A 19,759-nucleotide genomic window follows, 5' to 3' on the forward strand; every position below is an offset into this window, starting at 1 on the left:
AGTAGTTCATGGGATGGTGGGAGCTGCTTGTGGGATGCAGAGCAGTTTGTGGACTGGCTGGTGGAACGGAACGGAGCGGAGCCCTGTGGAGCTGTGGGGTAGTCAGCTTCAGATCATGTAAGGTGCCTCTTCCCCTTCCCTCCCCCCATTTCCACCCAGGTTGGGAGGTAAAACTCTGCAGATAAACTTTCAAACTCCGGGGGTGCCCTGACCAGGGACAGAGACTTTTGGGCCATTGGACTTTTGGGACTTTGGGTGATTTGGGGTTGCTGGACTCAAGAACCCAAGGGAAAGGACATGCCCCAATTTGCTTGGGGTGGGTTTTGCTCATGGATTGTGTTATGAATCCTGTTGGTGGTGTTTCCCCAACATAATGCCACATTGTTTCTCTCTGTTATTAAAAGGCTTTTTTGCTACACTCAGACTCCGTGCTTGCAAGAGGGGAACTATTGCCTCTTGGAGGCGCCCAGCGGGGGTGGTATATATTTGTCCCAGGTCACTGGGTGGGGGCTCGAGCCGGTTTTGCACTGTGTTATTGGAATGGAACCCCTAGATACTGAACCTGGCCCTTGTTGCTGCCAACTCTGATGGGCAGAAGGGTTACATTTTAATAGAAGGCATTTTATTGAAAAAAGTTCATTCTTTACCTCTCTGTCCAAGTAACTCTGATAAACAACACGAACCATAAATAAGGATGCGATTCTGTCACAGAGGTCGTGGAAGTCAAGGATTCTGTGACTTTCTGTGACCTCCGTGACTTTCGCAGCTGCAATGGCCAGTTCGGCCGATCCCAGGGTCGCCCGAGCAGCTGGCCCCGGGCAGTGCCCGAGCAGTGGTCCCAGAGGCTGCCCCAGGGCCAGCTGCATTAGCTGCTGCTCCGGTGCCTGGCCCAGGGGAAGTACCCAAGCAGCGGTTCCGGGGCCACTGGCCATGGGGAGCACCCGAGCAGTGGTCCCAGGGGTGGCCCTGGGGAGCGCTGAGCAGCAGTCCCCAAGGCCTCAGAGCAGGGGTGGCTGGGGGCAGTCAGTCTCCATGGCCAGTGCAGGGGCTAGCCATTGGCCTTGGGGCCCCTCAAAGCAGCGGTGTCCTAGGACCCCCCAGAGCTGCAGCACCTGGGCCCCAGGAACTGCTAAGTTTTAGTTGGGGGTATTTATATAGTAAAAGTCATGGACAGGTCACAGGCCATGAATTTTTGCTTATTGCCCATGATCTATCCATTACTTTTACTATATAAATACCCCTGTCTAAAACTTAGCCTTAACCATAAACATAGGCAGGTGACAATTCTACTTTGTGTATTGATTGTGTGGTACCATGTATATATACCTTTTCATGGGAAAGCAGGTTGTTAAGGGACACCAAATGCTATCAATGCCCTACTGTTTTTTCCAAGTTGAATTATGCTCAGTTCCTTCTAGGTTGCACCCACCTTCATTTTATCAGTTGAAAACAGAAGCTCAGCAGTGACATACCCTGACATAAGGATGCATTTCCTGAAAGCACACTAGATGAGGAAAGGTGAATTATAAATTCTTGAAATTCTCTTCATGTATTTTTAATCTTAATAATTTCTTGGGGCTTGGAGCACTATACACACACACAAATCAACAATTTTCTGATCATCTCATCAGATGCACATACAACCTTAATGACTATAAAAAGTACATATTGGCTGTCCCCCCAACTCCCTTGTGAATATACTGTTCACTTTGCCTAGAGAATCTCAAAAGGACAGTTACATAGAGGTGAATGATCCTAACATTAAAAACTGCAGAATTCCTTCAGGAGAAGAGTATACTCATCTTCAGCAATTGAACAGGTTCAATCAGATTGTCTATTAATGTGCCTTATTCACAATGTTTTTAAAATGGGTTTTGTTTCTTTTCGTTCCAAAAAGAATATAATCAAAATGGCTGCTTTGTTTAGCAAAAGCATATATTATGGAAATCAATGTGAAATTCTGTGAATGTGAAACAATACACTGTGGAAAATGTGAAATTACAATACTGAAATACTGAAATTGCGAGTCATGCTGAATTAACAGACTGTTCATCTCATGTATCACTAATAAACGAAGTATACGAAGAGGTGGGGAAAAGTCAGCGACTGTACATTTATAAACCATGGGATAAATGTTAAAACTTTGAAAAAAAGAGCCCCTTCAGATAGCACCACAGTCTAACTAGGCATTTAAGAATGCCAGTACCACAGTACCTAAATATTAAATACCAGTACTTGAAGTGGGGTGAGTCACAAGGAGTCACAGACCGGGGCGAGGGGAGAAATAAAAAATTGAGTTGGGTTGCTGAGAGAGACACTTAAAACAGTGTTTAATCAAAGTTGCTATTCCCAGATTATGATAGATTCCCATCCCATACACACACTTTTCTCAGACTACTTTATTAAATGCTGCCTTTGGCAGTGCTTAGACACACAACTCTGACTGCGGCAAATTCACCAGAGAATCTCAGACAGAGTTTGATTTGAACCCTGAAAGTAATATGCCAAATGCTCTCAGTTACACCCGGTGGAAGTGCACTAATCACATGGGTATATTTGAGTTTATGGTATAACTCTAAAATATGGGCATTTCTGCTTTTGGTAACAGAGTTAACAACAGCTTCTTCATTTTAATATTCTTTTAAAACTGAGCAGTACTCAGGGGGGTGCATCCTTTTTTGCTTACTAGGATGAGATGCCCCACACTTTTTGCAACTACCAGAGAACATTAGAATTTAACTTGATAGGTTGGAATGCCTACTGCTCCTGAGACCGTGCAAAAAGGGTAGAAAAAAAAGACAAGACAACCTGAGGATGAGAGAGCCTATAAACAGTGACTATACTTGACTTAAACTATGCAGCATACTGTACATTAGGTATAGTTTGGGACACAATATAAAGCAGTAAAACCACAAATGAAAAGGAACTGTCTTGGTGAAACAGAAGGGCAATGCATCTCAGGCTGAGGGCAGTTGTGCCCTCCTAAGAGTCAGCGCATCAGAACAATGCAATTGGCAAACTTTCTCATCAGTCCAGTTCGAAACAAAACAAAGCAGAAAAGCACCTTACCTTTTTAAGGAACAATTTTTGTAGTTTCTTGTGAGACAGCCTTATCATTTTTGTCAGCATTCAAAAATGTGATGTGGGTCAGATTCTGCGAGTACTTGAGCCATTCTGCAGGGGTTCGACACCTATCATCTTCCCTGTTATCTTGCTGCAAACAGCTTAGCTCCGCGCGTCAGACAGCAGCCCCAGCACAGCAACGGATTAAAAGGTGAGGGCTAGACTGGATCTAATCTTTGACTCAAATCAGGTGGATAGACACAGCAGCTCTGGCCTCAGCTGAAGCATAGCTCTGTTTGTCAGCACAGAGGAGGAAAAAAGGAAACAAGCCTCCGGGCTGCACCCATCTTTTTAAAATAATTGCAAAGTTACAATAGATTCTTATCCGCAGGGAAAAGAAATGTAAGGGACAGCAAAAATGTACCAGAGCTCAACATCTGGCTGATCCTTCAAAGCCCATGCCACAGGAAAAACTAGTTCAGTATCTGGGATTGTGAAAGACATCCAGCTATGCCTGCTGTGTGCCAGTCGCCACAGTACACCTGTTAATTGTGTGCATGTTGTGTGACTCAGCCAAGCCCAATAAAAAAGCTTGTCATTTACATTTTTTTCTGAAATGAATTGGAGACTTCTTCCTCACAATGAGTAAAAGAGAAGACTACACAAAGATATGACACACACACACACAGAGATTTATATAATTTGCAAATATTGGGCTTGATTCATTGTTGTGAGGAGTAGCAAGTTTTATGCACCACTGTCCTTCCCGCTGCCTTCAGAGTTTTTCCAGGAGAGTGCAATTTAAGTTGTGAGTAAGGGTTGGTGGGAGATCTGCTGGTGTAAGCTGCCCAGGGTAGCTAAGATGCTGATCCAGCACGGTGCTTAACTACATGCCTAGCTTTATGCACAGGAGAAGTTTCAATGAAGGCGATAGGAGAGCCCCGATGTTTGAAGTTAGGCATCTGTAGAAGCATCTAGCTGAATTGAGGCCTAAACTACTACATTCCCAGCTACCTTGACCAGTGCTGCTCACTTCGGGAGCTCCTCAGTGGAGGAGAGGTTGTAGGTGCCTTGTGTGCAAAGCACACTTTCTACCACCACGGCCTTCCACTCTGAGTTACACCATTAGATGCTGGCATAACCCACTGCTTAGAAGAGTCAGGGGAGAGGGGAAAATGATTGTTCAAAGCTGCATTCTGATTGGCCCGTTGAGCCTTTTTAATATCAGAGCTGTCTGGTAACACCCAACAGCACAGAACTGGCATAAACAAAAATATGTCCTTATGCCCATTATATACAATGGGTGAGGGCAAAAATGTAACAGGAGGGAAATGCTTTTAAATAAATACCACCACACTAAAACATCCCTCTCTGTTTTTAAGTGGCAGGAATTTCTCTCCAAACAAGTTACAGCTGCAAAACCAGTTAAACCTGAAGCCAAACTCTCTCTCTCTCTGTATTCCCCTTTACCCCCTGCAACAGCTGCTTTTAATTCTCCCCTCTCACTGCCCCACTGCCTCTAGGGTTGCCAATTTTGGTTGGACATATTCCTGGATGTTTCATCACAGGACATAATCTTTAATTAAAGATTAAACTTTAATCCCTGGAGACTCCAGGACAATTCTGGAGGGTTGGCAACCCTAGGAACTGACATGCCATATACACACTCACAATCCACTGCAAGATTCCAATCATACAAGCACTTATGAACATGCTTAACTTTCAGCCCACTGTGGAAACCAGTAAAACTAGTCCCATACTTATAGGTAAGCACTTGTGTACATGTTTAGATGACTGGGGCCTAAAAAAAATTTTTGGGGGAGGGAGGGAAAAGATTCATGAAAACATTGACAGTAAACAAAAAGTGCATTTACAGGCCTTTTAAACATTTCATTTGCCACTCGGAAAACCCAGAAATGGATAGTGCTGCAGTATGGAGTGAAAAAGAGGTAAAATTGAGACATAAATATCAAGGGATCTAATCAATTACAGGTACATAGATAAGATATCAGTGGGGAGGGAAGAGTACAGATTGCAGGAGGAACAGTTTGGAAGAGGCACCAAGACGTCAGTCTGTGTTCACATAGCTAGAATGCTAGATGCAATTGCAACATCTGTGTAAATAGGTCTCTTAATAAAGAGCCAGTTTAGTTTTAGAAACATGGTGTTCTCTTATGTTATTATCCAGCACATGGTACATGAAATATACTGTATATTGATGGGGGTGGTTTCCCTTAAAAATGTAATTAGATAAGGTTATTATACTAGTTTTCCAGAATATGCACCGGCTGCCAATAGGTTTCCAGGGAGAATTCAAGATATTGGAGTTAAACTAAAAAGCCTAAATGTGATAGGACCTACTTACCTGAGAGGTCACTTCTCTCTCCCCTTGCTATGCTTCAACAAGGGAGATTAGCAGAGGAACTTAAACTGGAACTCCTTTGATACAAACAAATAGGAAGTAGCTACACACAGGAGGTTGTCTGTGGAACACACTTCCACTGGATCTGCCAGAGCCTGAATTTGTTAGCCACACTGCAAAGCCTATTTTCCTGACAAGGATTTTGAGAAGGGAGTTGGCTGAGATTTGGAAGGTTTGGGATTTAAATTTTACCCTCATTATATGTGCTGATGATGTCAAATTAAGATGGCAGTGCTTTATATTATATTACCACTCGTCTGTATTTTAATTTATGCAATGGCATCCAGAGGTAGGATGGGCATCTATATAGACTTCTATAAATATAAATCAATTAATTATATTGAAGTATTTTGAGGAAATTACTTAAAATGTTAACAAAGGATTGAGTTGTGCCTTTGAGGAAAAACCCCAGATGTGGGTCTCTGGGATCCCCCACTTTTTCAAAGAAGGGTCTGTTTTAAAATAAACAATTTTGGGTTTAAGATGGAAATGGAAGTTATGTTAAGTGCTCCATTGTTCCTTGCTAATGCATCCCCAGTCTTTGAAGACATCTGAAGAACCACAGCTTTAGGGGAAAGATTGAAGGTAGAGTCTGAGCTATAATTCTCAATTCCTGCTTCTCTACACCCTCCCCACTCTCTTTATGGTTTACAATACCTTTAACATTATTTTTAGGCATTTTAGGTGTGTGTCTGAATATGTTCTAAACTCTGCTGTGGTTACTATGGTAGATAATTCGTTGTTGTTAAATGTCACAGTAAATAAACATAACACATACAATCTCATCTTACTCACCATCCTTTCAGCCAATTGTGTCATTTAAAGAATTAATGCATTTTATATTCAAGCATCACCACATGCCCTTTTGTCAGAGTCTGCCTGTTGTTTTGTGCTATATATGGCACTGAAAGGTACCCTTTTGTGCGGAGGAAAGAAGGGGTTTCATGCATTGATGAATGCTTATTTTACTCCTTTATGTTACCAATCTTACCAATGCAGGAAATTCAGCATCTCAGTTAAATGAAATAGCAGAAAGATTTCATCAAAAAAGAGCCCTGTTCTTTGTAGGCCCAACCCTGCCGGATGCTTAACCCCTGGGGAAAATGAAGGGACTTGGTAACCAACAGAAATCATTCAACAATAGGCAAAATTATACCTCCTTTGACAAAAGAATGGATGTAAGATTCTCTGGCAAACTAATACAGTATTTAGTTTCCTCTCTTGTTTTGCAGTGTGTATTCCAATGTGTTTGTACAGCACCTTTACGTGCTAACATCAAATAAAAAAAAACTAGTATATTTAGGTAAATATCATAATATACTATACCATGCTGAGCTCTACCAATGAAAAGTGCTGCGTGAGAGCTAGGTATTATTATTTTATTATATTATTCCAGACTGTATCCTCTCTTCTCTTTTAGTTACTGTAAAATCAAATCATTCTTAAAAAGGAAAAAAAAAAAACACCTGCTCTACTCAAGGGGAGAGCAGGAGCTGGGGAGGGAACCTGAGGCAAGCACACATTTATGTATCCCGCAAAATAGAGAGGACAAATAGATACTTAGATATTTGGTTACCATTTATTCAGACAAAATACATTCACCTGAAAAACCCCCCAGCACACCTGTCCAGTATTTTTAACTATTAATACTTGATCTACATGGCTGGCCTGTTAATATGTGCAATCAGAGATGTCAATCTTTTTAAGAAAAAAATCACTAGAAACAATATGTCATAGGTATGATAATGATGCTTACTCTATAATATAGTAGTGTCTTATTAAATGGCTATATTACTGTACAATGTCTCTTTCCATAAAAGCTCATTGTTGTAATGATTCTTGTTGTGTTTCTGATAGTTACATGGCAAGAATCTGTAAGCCTGTTAATACTTTCTCAATAAACAAATGGTAAATACTTTGAACTTAGTATTGCATTTTGTCCCTATTGGTACTAAGTCTCAATGGACCAAATCTAGCCAAAAACCAGTCCCTGAACTGATAGTCATTCAATCTACCCTATATTTCTGAGGTGTATTAGTATTATTTGTAATGAGGCAGTGACTTGGAGCCCTAGGCATATACCAGGACCCTACTGTGTTAGGCACTGTGCAAACACACAATAAAAAAGAGAGTCTGTTACCTTACAACCTACAGCTGTGGGATGCAAAAATCAGGAGTCCCATGACTTCTCCCTTCCTGAGATGAATGAGTCTGAGACTTTGATTTCTGCACTTACTGGAACACTTGGGCTGAGCAGACTGATAGGAGTGATAAACTGGGGACTCCGATAATACTGGGACAGTCCCCTGGTACAAGTCAATTTCTTACTTGGCTAACTGCCTACCTGCGACTCCATATATATTTTATGTTTGATTGGGCCCATAAATATCTGTCTCTGCTTAGAGATGCTGAACACAGATGTTAGACCTCAGAAGCATGGAAACTTCGAAGTCTATTATAGTGAGATGTGCCAGACACTGTGGGCACATAGGATAGTCACAGACTATGGTATCAGTAAGTGTTGTTTCTACCTTTGTGTTCCTGGCTGGGTGGGTTTCTTGTGGAATCTGGAGTCACGAGGGGATAATTAATGCAGATTCCCAGTGCCAGTTATGCAGATAGCCAGCCCTTTGAAGCTTTGCTCCCTGCGGGAAATAGCATTGGCTGGTTTTACCTGATTCAGGAGCCCTGGGAGACAAAGGTCCCAAAAACTGTATAAGGGTCAGCCTGATCTGACTCAAGAGAGACTCACAGGATTAAAAAAAAAAAAAAAACACTTATGTATGGACCTACCAGTAAACTGTTAACTGTTTTATTACAAATTTTCTCTGTCATGCTTTTATCCTTAAAAAAAAAAAAAAAAAGCACCATGCTTTGTGAAAGCTGTTAACTCTGTCACCGAACTGCAGGTGCTGAACGAAAGTCAGAGCTGCTGGGATAAACACAGTGAGTTGCAAGGGGACTGTGCCTTGGTCTGAACAGAGAGGAACACAGGTTCCCATCCTGAGAAAAGTGACAGCTGGAGACCTAACACATAAGGGGGTGCATTTGTGAAGGACTTGAAAGGGACAGAGGTGCAGTTAACCCAGGAACTGTGACAAGGGGACCCATTGATATGACATTTTAAAATCAACTTGGACAGCCCAAGGGATTAATTTCATCTTCACAGAGGAGACTTGGACACTCAATGCCTGGTAACAATAACACTGTATATTTAATTCTCAGTGTGAAAACCCAACCCTTTATTATCAAAGGGCATCCTGCTGGGTTTGTTGGAGTCACACGCCACATGTTAGCTACACAATGCAATTCATTTAGGGCCTGATTTTGTGCTCCAGGTACAAGCAAAACCAAGTGGATGGGAGTTTTCCCCAAATAAGGACCACTGGATCAAGTGCAACTCTACTCAGAAAAAAGTGCCTATGTAAAAATTTCACGGTCTTCCTCTGATCTGTTACTTAAAGCCCTGGCTATATACTGTAATGATAAAAATAAGCTTTTCCTGCTTTTTTGTCTCCCATTAGCCCTGTGGAGCCAACACACGTGAGGGAGTGAGATGGATTCTATTCCTTTTGGTGCAGCATTGGAATTGCTTAAGTCCCAGTCAATTGTACATGTGCAAATCCATTCGAGGTAGAGGGACTGCACAGATGTAATGAGGGCATAAGTGACCACCCCCCACATCCTAAATTACTGGTGATCTGCCAGAAGGAAAGAAACCAACTTAATTCTCTAATCCCAGGATAAGTATGTGGGACTGACAGTCAGAAAAAACATCAAGCTACTGGCAAACTGGTAACGTGCAATCTGGAATCTCTGAGATTCAAGAATCATAGAAGTTCATGATGCCATTTTTGCAGCCACTTTTTAAAGCTGGAACTGCCACCGCCCACTGTGTCCAGACCCTCCTTCAGAAAGCAGTAGAGAAGGGCTGGGGGCGTGTATGAAAGAGGTGGAGAAGGTGCCCACGCCCTGCTCGCACTGCTGCAGGCTTCGGTTGCAGATCAAAAGCACAAACTGGGCGATCTTTGGCTCAAAGGGTTGAGTTTTAGTATGTCCTCAGCCACTTGTCATCCTTGTCATCTGCCTTGTCATCCTTGCCCTGCTGCTTGAATTAGCAGGCCTGAGGGCTGAGCTGGTAGCTCCCGCTCTATACAAAGTGTGCCACACACACTCACTCTCTTCTGGGGATCCCTCCTTGGAGGAGGCAAGCAAGAGAGTTGGGTTTTCTTAACTCTATAGGCAGAAGCTGGGACCCTGTCTGTCCACAGCAGCTGCTTCCCTCCTGCCCAAGGCATCCATGGGGCAACCTTCATGCCACTGTCCTCAGCCAAGATATGAGAGCAGGATCATTGAAACAGAAATACAATGTAAAAATTAAATGGAGACACTAAAATTTAAAAAGCAACGCTGCATATTCATTATTGAAGAAGTTTAAAATCTAGGAGAGTCACATGGGAGGTGAGAGCAGCACTCTAAAGGGGAGAAGCCTCCAACTTTTTGAAACTTGTTGTAAACCAAAGTTGAATCAACTTTCAACCACGTGCTAAGGAATTCACTCCATGTAGCACTGTGAATTCATATACTTGGGTCAGAGTTTGATGCAGATTTTTCTTCTCTTTTCTGCTAGGGAGTTTTGCAAGGCTCAACACACCATCACCACACACGCGCTCTGAATTTACAATATACGGACAACATAGTTCTTTAAAAAGAAAAGGAGGACTTGTGGCACCTTAGAGACTAACCAATTTATTTGAGCATAAGCTTTCGTGAGCTACAACTCACTTCATCGGATGAGTGAGCTGTAGCTCACGAAAGCTTATGCTCAAATAAATTGGTTAGTCTCTAAGGTGCCACAAGTCCTCCTTTTCTTTTTGTGAATACAGACTAAAACGGCTGCTAGTCTGAAACCTGTCATAGTTCTTTAAAGTCTTCTAAATTATCTCCAATTTGCAGGCCTTTTAAACGGCATCTGTACAACGGTTCATTAAAGAAACTTAGTTTAGCCGTTCCCAAATGTTTTGCATTAAAGGCTATAGTAGCAAGAGGTCTCTTAAAGAAATAATTTCACACTAAAATTTTGCAACAATGCAAAGCACTTCTGGTTTGGTGGTGTTCTCACAAAATCCAAAACTCAGATCAAGCACAAGTATCATTTCATTGTAGTTCATGACCCTTTTAAAAAGAACTTGAGTCTACTTGCCCCATCTATGCTGGGTGCAAAGTTCTGTTTAAAATCTTGTTAATTAATACCTCTGTGCAACCTGTTTTCCTAGTGTAGTCATGGTCTAAATGTGAGTCTGAACGGAGACAACAAAGGAGACCCAAAGGAATAGCTGGCTGGGTTGGCGAGTGGAAGAAGTAGGTACCTTTTCCTCTCTCCTCCTCTCACTGCCAAACCCCTTCTCTCACATACTTCTGCGGCTCTATCCTGCAACCTCCAGCCAGCTTGACGGGTGCACCAATATATGACTATGAAAATCACATGGTGGGAGGGAGGGAAATGGAAAGTCTTGTGGGCAGAGTAATAGGAGGGGGGAGGGGGGATGAGGTATGTGGGACCTATACAACCCCAATTATATTTTTCCCATGTATCTGACACACACAGCTACAAACATAGTCACTCCTGCTCAGAGTCCATAATAAAGCAACCAGTAACCTTGTTTTATGCCATAAATTGTCAATATCACTAGATGGCAGTAGAAAGGAAGTAACTGCATTTAGGAGGTCTGAGAGTTTCGTGCTAGACTTTACTGAAGTCTTTTTATCCCACAAATGTCAGTCAATCCTCTCCTGTTTTGGTAAATTTTGAAACAGATGCTGCAGGAACCCAAATGAATACCATCTGGGAATTGAATATAATATCTCAACTGTAAGAGCACACCACTAAAAATAAATTATATTGCCCTGGTCTACACTCGGGGGGAGGGAAATCGATCTAAGATACGCAACTTCAGCTACATGAATAACGTAGCTGAAGTCAACGTACTTAGACCTACTCACTGTGGTGTCTTCACTGTGGTGAGTCGACTGCTGATGCTCCCCTGTCGACTCCGCCTGCACCTCTCGCAGCAGCGGAGTACAGGAGTCGATGGGAGAGCAGTCAGGGGTCGATTTATCACATCTAGACTAGACGCGATAAATCAATCCCTGCTGGATCGATCGCTGCCCGCCAATGGAGAGTCTCCTTGGAGGAAGCCCAAAAAGCAAAAACATCAGAGACATTTCCACATCTTTATTCCTATAAATGAAACATATGCTGGGATTTCAAATACCCAGCTGGATAGGAAATTCAGTTGTAGGAAATTTCAAAATACCCAGCTGGATAGGAAATTCAGTTGCCTTCAGCTTGCAGTTTATGTTCACAAGTACAATTAAACTAAAGGGACAAAGTCAAGTAGCATGATGGAGATCAAGCCCTGCTTGCAACCTCACCCTCTCCATGGTTGAGGTTGCAATCAGGGCTTCTTTTCAAGGCCAGTTTTCAGCCACGTTAGCTACACAATGCAAACTACTCACATTCTCAAAAGAAGAAGCAGATCTCTCAGCTGGTAGGAGAAGTTTTCCAGAAAAGTTCAAAGACATTTTAAGGTGGCTTTTGAGAAGACATTTAAATATGGCTTTTTAAAAACAAATGTTTGCAATGTGTCTCATTTAAGACCCATTGTCCTACTGTTCTTAGTTAGGAGGCAGGTCACACAGTATCGCCCCACAAACACATAGGCAGATTTAAAAAAAAAAAAAAAAAAAGAGCTGAGCACCCACAATTGGAGCCAGATTTGAAAAGGGCCCAGCAGTCATCTAGGCACCAAAATAAGTGGCTGTGTTTTCAGAAGAGCTCAGTACATTTGACGCTAAGCTCTTTTGAAAGTCTGGCCATAAGTGTTCCAATGGGAGCTTCTAGATGCTGAGTATTTGTGAGAATGTGGCCCTTAATTAGATGCCTAAATGGGAATGGAGTTCTTTTGAGAATGAAAATCTGGCCCTGATTGTGGGTGCTGAGCACATGAAAATCTGCACTGTTTTTGGAAGTCTGGTCCATCATGCAGAGATGCATATTGTTATTATGAAGAAATATACTCTTGCAATATTTAAGGTTGTAACCCAGCTTACGTTTTAAGGTCAGGCATCGCTTTTCTAATTTAAAAATTCAACCTCATGTTTTCAATGATAAGGTTAACTCCCAAGGTGAAGCAGAAGTTTTTCTCTCCTGCAAATTTGAAGGAAGTTGAGAAAATACTTTTTCTGGTGAAGAGTTTTTAGAAGGACCTCTTTTTGAAAATCACCATGCTTCTAAATGTTTCTTCATGTCCCCAGATATATTGAAAATAGAGTCTGACTGTAATTTACCAATCCCTTGGTAATTAGTTTTGCAATGTAACTTTGTGGATAGGCCAATAGTCAAACAATAAAAACAAATAATATCCAGAATCAGCATTTTTTAAAAAGTAGAGATGAGCCACGGTCACTGTGGAAAAAAACCATGCCAATAGGTACAATTTATGTAATCAAAGCAGAAATAAAATAGTAAATACAAGTCCTGTTCACAGAGAATGCTTTGTATGCCAACACTTGTGAGCAGGGAAAATTTTAAGTGAATTGACTTTCATGGATTCACAGATTTCAAGACCACAAGGGACCATTGTAATCATCTTGTCTGATCTCCTGCACAACACAGGCCATAGACTTGTTGGAGTCTAGATCAAAAAATGTTCTTATTCATTATTATTATTATCATCAGCTATTATTTGTATTTCAACAGTGGCTAGGGATCCCAGTCAAGGATCATTTTGATAAGCATTATACACACATGTAATAATAGAGACTGTTCCAGCCTCAGAAGTCTCACAATCTTAGCATATGACAAGAAAAGTATTGTGCAGACAGCATAATCAGAGAGGGGAAGGGAAGAAGACCGGTAACAGTGAAACTATCTGTAACAGTGTGGAACCCACCTCTCATGAGCACCCCTTCTGGCTGGGTGTGTCTGCAGTTTTTAAATAGTCCCAGCCCTGGTACTGGGCTGTAGCCCCCCGGGCTTCCTCCCTGGAGGCATGGTTTCACCCTCTTTGTCCCTTCCAACCCCAGCTCTCCACCTGGGTGTCTTGACAGTTCAGTTTCCCTTGTGGGGGTTTACTGCTGTCCGATTGTACGCCAGTTCCCCAGTGTCCTATGGGCGGGCCTGAGCCTGGCCACTAGTCCGGGTCCCAACCTAGAGACCCTAAGAATAGCAGCCACACACCACCATGTCCTTTTAAATAACTGTTTTTGGCTCCCTGAGCCACTTCCCCGCACCTCCAGCCTTCACCAAACTTCACCCTTACCTCAGGGCTCATCTAAGGCTCTGTCTACACTAACACTTTTGTCTGTAAAACTTTTGTTGGTCGGGATGTGAAAAAACACACCCCTTACTGACATAAATTTCACAGGCAAAGGTGTTGGTGTGGACATCACTATGTTGGCAGGCGAGGCTCTCATGCCGACATAGCTAACACCACTCATTGAGCGTGGTTTAATTATGCCGGCAGGAGAGCAGGTACACAGGAGTAGTGGTACAGCTATGCCGCTGTAATGTCTGTAGTGTAGACATAGCCTTAATTCAGGTCCAGCAGCCAGCCAGGAGCTCTTCCTCGCTGCCTCGGTCCCTGCCAGCACTGAGTTGTCTGTATTGCTGCAATTCCCTTTGGCTAGCCAGAAGCATCACCTACACTCCTCTAGCTCCAGCAAGAAACTGACTGGCTCTGGCTCTGCAGCTTCTTTTATATGTTCCTCTTGGGCCCTGATTGGCTGTTTCCTGCAGCCTCTCTGATTGGCTGCTTCCCCTGCATCCACTCTAGGCTGCTTGGGGGACTCCTTTACTGCACCTTTCCTGGGATGGGTGTGTTAGGACACTGAGAGCTCCATCAAGAAACCTCTGGGCCTAGTCCACCCCGTCACACTATCCTATTTTCTATACTATGCAGCAGTCACAGGACACCCTCTATCTAGCTACTGGTGAGTGTTTTGTATGCATCATGGCAGAATTGTTTGAAGGAAAGATTTGAAGGAGTCCTCTGTTCTCCTCCTACTCTGGATTACCACTCTTCTCCTCCAAAAAAATCAAGTCTAAGGTCCCTGGTCCACATTTCCTACCATCTGACCCATAAAAATGTGGGAGAAAGCAATATAATTTTAATGAATATTATATTTACTTCTGTGGGTTTGAGGTTATGGTGTTGCTTGCTAAAGGATATCTAGGAGTTAAGACAGTCTTAGGTGGTTTTGGCCATGTGGAAGAACCAAAATCAATGACTTCAGATAGTTCAGCATCACTGGTGCTTAACTGACAATACAAGTGTCAAGGCCTTTCAAGTTTTGTCTCTGTCTGAATTGGGCATGCTTCCACTCCCAGCTGGGACAAGGTTGGGGCCCTTAGGTGGGAAACCTTAATCAAAAATCTTGGGAAATGTTAAAAGAGGATCCCTGATGAAGAGAGGGATGGAGACAGAGTCTGCAGGAAGGAAGACAGAAATCTAGGCCCATTGAACAGGGGTACCTGGGACACACAGGGCCTACCTAAGTCTTGAGGGAAGTTAAAAGTTTTTAGGTAAGACCATATAGATGTAGACCTTTTGTTGTTTTAACCCTTTTCCCTCTCATTGCTATGCTCCTGTAGATTAAAAAATAATATTTTCTTTTGAGAAAGCTGTCTGGTGTCATTGAATTTTGTTACTGATCACAGCTCCTGAAGGGAAGTCTCATGTAGGCACCAAACCAAGGTGAGCTTGCTAAGGAAACATGGTTGGTAAACAGGGGTGCTGTAACCTGGAGACCCAGACTAAAAGTGGATTGAATCACAGCATGCCACCCTGAAAGAAGTGCAGGTGCTGGTCACCTGAAATGGGTGCTCACAGAGAGACAGGAGAGATCAAAGGTACAGGTCATCCGGAACCATAATACTGTTTCTAAAAACATTCTACAGACATGAAAATTACTATTTGACATTCCAACTATCATCTTAACTGTGACCTCCAAGACAGAGCTACAGTACCAAGAAATACAGTACTTCAGTGTTTGAAAAAAGAAAAGGAGGACTTGTGGCACCTTAGAGACTAACCAATTTATTTGAGCATAAGCTTTCGTGAGCTACAGCTCACTTCATCGGATACATTCCGACCAGCTGTAGCTCACGAAAGCTTATGCTCAAATAAATTAGTTAGTCTCTAAGGTGCCACAAGTCCTCCTTTTCTTTTTGAGAATACAGACTAACACGGCTGCTACTCTGAAACTTTTCAGTGTTTGAGTTATAGAAAGATAAAAAAAGGTAGACATTTATTTCAAGACAAAGAACTAGTATAACTCTAATTGTCTTGCACCAAACTACATAAAGCAATGCATTTCAAGGTCTAATTGAACACACATCTAACTGCTGAATACTAACATTGTACTTATTTTATTCTGAAGACATTATAAAGGACCACTGGCTTGTATCCAATTCTTATGTAACTAAGACATAGCCTCCTACAGAATCACATCTATTGTGCTAAGTACATAATAGCTAAAACACCATTTGCATCATTCATCTTCAGACAACTGACATTTTATATCATGCCATGTTTATTAAGCACATTACTGAGCAACTGTATTTCACAAAGTAAAGTAAAAGAGATCAAAGTCAAGGATGTTGAATGTTAATTTTCATAGGTGTCCATTTTTGTTAGCAAACATCTGAACTGTAATTCTTTCATTTCACTTATTTCCACACTTTTTAATGATTACATTTCTTCCACTGTAACATTTTTTTGATATTTATCTTCTCTGATGCTTGTTAGGTCTGGTAACCTGTGGTAACCGTAAATTCAAGGTATTTATCTAGGCGTAGACCACCCCTCCCCTAAGAAAACACCTCTTGCTGGTGGGGAAAACCCTTGGACACCCCCCCCACCCCACCCCGGCCCTGAGGAGGTATGGAATGTGTTGATTGTAACACACCAGGAGAAGGGATGCTGAGTGGGATTTACAGGGTTACTAACACACTTAAGTGACGGGGAGGTATGAGATAAAGGGGTGTAGACTGGGACACACTGTGAGACTTGCAAAGCAGAGTGTGTGTGAGGAGACTGTGATGCTGAGGAACTGGTGAATACATATCCCTAAAGAGGAGACAGACATATCTGATTAAATGGTTCTTAGTTAATACTTAATATTTGGTAACAGATTTCAGTTTAAGGTTTCTAATATAAATATTTATTTAAAAAATAAGATGGCAGTGTCCCTTTAAAGAGTACCTGCCACTCTCAGGCAAATTGCAAAAAAATATATATATATATTTGACCAAAATATCAGCTGTCACATCCCTCACACCCACACACCCAGCTGTGAGTCCTGTCTAACAGATAGAGCTTTGCCCCTTTATAACCATCCTCCTCTTGCCGCCCAATTCATTAATAATGTCGCAGTCCACGCTTTGTGAAATTACACTAACCTCCAGCATACCGTCCCTAATTGACATATTAACAAGACATTGAATTATTAAATAACTGAAGGAACTGGCCAAAGGAGGAAAACTGATTAAAAGGAAAAGCTTCAATTTACACACAATTATTTGATTAACTATGGTAAAAGGAGGGGGGCAAATGAAAGCACACAGCAGTTTTCTGGGGTTCAGGTTAAAATATTTCTTATGCTTGCCAGGGAGAGATGAGGTAAGAGACCTGCAGAAAGGTCACAGAACAACAATATTAGTCCCCACTCCTACAAGTAAAAACATTAGTGTCAATCCCATGTACCTGCACAGTGGTCCAATGAAATCAGGACTCCAGGCAGGCATTGAGATTGACATTAGCACTTCTGCTTGCAGAATGAGGGCCTGAAAATTCTGCACTTTTGAAGAAAAAAAGCTTATTCAGAGAACAATTTCTATGGCCCTTTGTGCACTACACTTGCTGCAGATATGCTAAACTATACATAAAAACTCTAACTGATTTTGCAGATCTGGATGAGAATGGAAATTCTACAGTGTTTTTAGGTTTCTTACAAATAGCTAGTTTTTAACCTATATATAATACATTATCCATTCACTGTATGTGTCTAAATTTGAACATTTTTGTGTCTTTCTAGTAAAAGATTATTACTTTAAGGAGAATACATTCAGTCACCAGTGGAAGATCATATTTTGAGTCAAAGGCCGATTTAAAACCTTGAGACTCATAATTTGGATCAATTTTCACAGTAGTTAGTATAAATCCAAGGGTAGAATTTGGCTCTTTAAATTGTTATGAGACTGAATTAGGGTTTATACCAGGCATTGTTCTTGTTACAATAATTGCCACAAGGATGGATTCATGTTGGTGTAATTTCTCATTGCATTCAGTGAATCAGGAAGCTGCACAATCAGAGATATAATGCTTCATATATCGAGCATGCAGAATTGAAAATTGCATTGCAGTACTCTAATTTATTAATGTGCTTTTATTCTCTGGACAGTCTTAATTTCGCTTGTGTAATCTCAAAGTATTAGAAGGGCCACAGCCAATCAAAATGCAAAATACATACATTCGTAACATTACAATCATCACACTAACCTTACTCACAATGCTTAGGCCAGTCTCATCCTTAGAAACATAGGAACTGCCATACTAGATCAGATCATTGGCCCATACCATATACTCAGAGGAAAGTGTAGAAAAGCCCAATTATACAACTATGTAATTTACCCAGAGGGAAAGTTTTTCCTATCCCCAGGCAATTAATGGTTGGCTAATACCCCTTAATTTGTATCCCTTTCTAGTCCAGCTAGGCTTTGTGCCTCAACAATATCTTGAGACAGTGAGTTCTACAGATTACACAACACATAAGTAGTTCCATTTATCATTTGTAAATATTGCCTTTTAATTTCATTAGGTACTATCTTGTTTTTGTATGATGAGAGAGGGTGACTAAGAGTGCCTGAGTGGTCATTCATTATCTTATACACTCCCTCAGACCCTCTCTTACCTAAAGAGGCCGACATCCTTAGTGTCTCCCCATATGGAAAGTCTCTCCAGACCTCTCATCATTTTCACTGCCTATCTTTGGATCCCTTCTGTTTCTCCTCAGCTAACTCCTTTCTGATATAAGGTGACCAGAACACAGCACAATTGATTTCCATAGTGCCAGTATTATATTTTCAGTGATTATATTGTATTTTATTCTTCATGCAGGTAGGACCTGTTATAGCCCCACAGCTCTAAAAAGGATTGTGAAGTCCGTATTCTGCATTCACGGCAGATACCAAGAGCAACACACGAGTTGGAACAAAAAGGCAGTGTCTGTGCAACTGTAAGTATTCCAGGAGGGGAGAAGAAAAATAAGAAACCCGCCATGCTATTGAATTTTAAAACCCTTACTATGCAAGTGCTCCATTCATTTACTCCTCTGATTAAAGAAACCGTTATGCATTTCTGTGATATTATTACACACACAGAGATAAAACATTTTAAATTACATGCAAGGTTTTTGCCAGTCACACAGCTAAAACCATCCTCACAGCCTTGAAAATTATCCCATTATCTCATATCAAGTAATTACATTGTTTGTCATAATTACAGCCATTGAAGTAATGGATGATAATCTACAAAAACATATTCAATAAAATTAACTAACTACATGAAAACAATATTCAATGGGACAAAAACTTAGAAAATCCCTGTTTATGAGACATTAACTATACCTTGGGCTGAATAACTAAACCCCAGGTACTTATATTAGTCCATGATATAACCAGGTTAGCAGGAAATACACTCAAGTTGTTGGGCCTGCATCCTCAGGAAACTTTCCCATTAACATGAGTGCATGATTGGACATTATCTCTGCACCAGAACACACTGGGACAACATACAGCCACCCATGTCAGAGTCTGAAAGCTCATTACAAAGACTAAGAACAATAGGTAGCTCTGAGAGACAAATTTATTTTCTGTAACTCTATCCAGTGATGTTGAAACTCTTACGTTACAGCATATTAAAGACAGAGGGAAACCAGAATTTTAGTGCCAGATCAGCTCCTGGGCAGATATCTTTCAAATTGTATATACTATCATCCATCACGGATTGAATTCTGCTGTGAAAAAGTTTCATTCTTCTTTTACCCACAGTAACCACCATCAAATGAACCTCAAACACCTCCAACCACAGCTGGAGAGGTTGTACAGAAGTAAATCACCCACCTTCTTATTTTCTGTGACTGTCCAGAGATCCAAACATTTCTACCACAACCAGTTTACAGAAAACCACAACACACTTTGGTAAAAGCTCC

General features: G+C 41.4%; 1 protein-coding gene across 4 annotated transcripts in view; it reads right to left on the minus strand.

Moving 5' to 3' along the window:
* The window catches only part of RPS6KA2 (ribosomal protein S6 kinase A2), a 483,898-nt gene that overhangs the window by 416,813 nt on the left and 47,326 nt on the right, over window positions 1-19,759 (minus strand). The window contains exon 1 of one of the 4 annotated variants that reach the window (XM_048844027.2): window positions 3,070-3,261. The exons of the other annotated variants lie outside the window; for them this stretch is intronic. Within the exon in view, the coding sequence (XP_048699984.1) occupies window positions 3,070-3,129 (60 nt within the window). The 5' untranslated portion in view covers window positions 3,130-3,261. Of the gene's footprint in view, window positions 1-3,069; window positions 3,262-19,759 lie in introns of those variants that run through there. 4 annotated transcript variants of the gene reach the window in all.

This window comes from Caretta caretta, chromosome 3, assembly GCF_965140235.1.
Source record: "Caretta caretta isolate rCarCar2 chromosome 3, rCarCar1.hap1, whole genome shotgun sequence".
Lineage (NCBI taxonomy): Eukaryota > Metazoa > Chordata > Testudines > Cheloniidae > Caretta > Caretta caretta.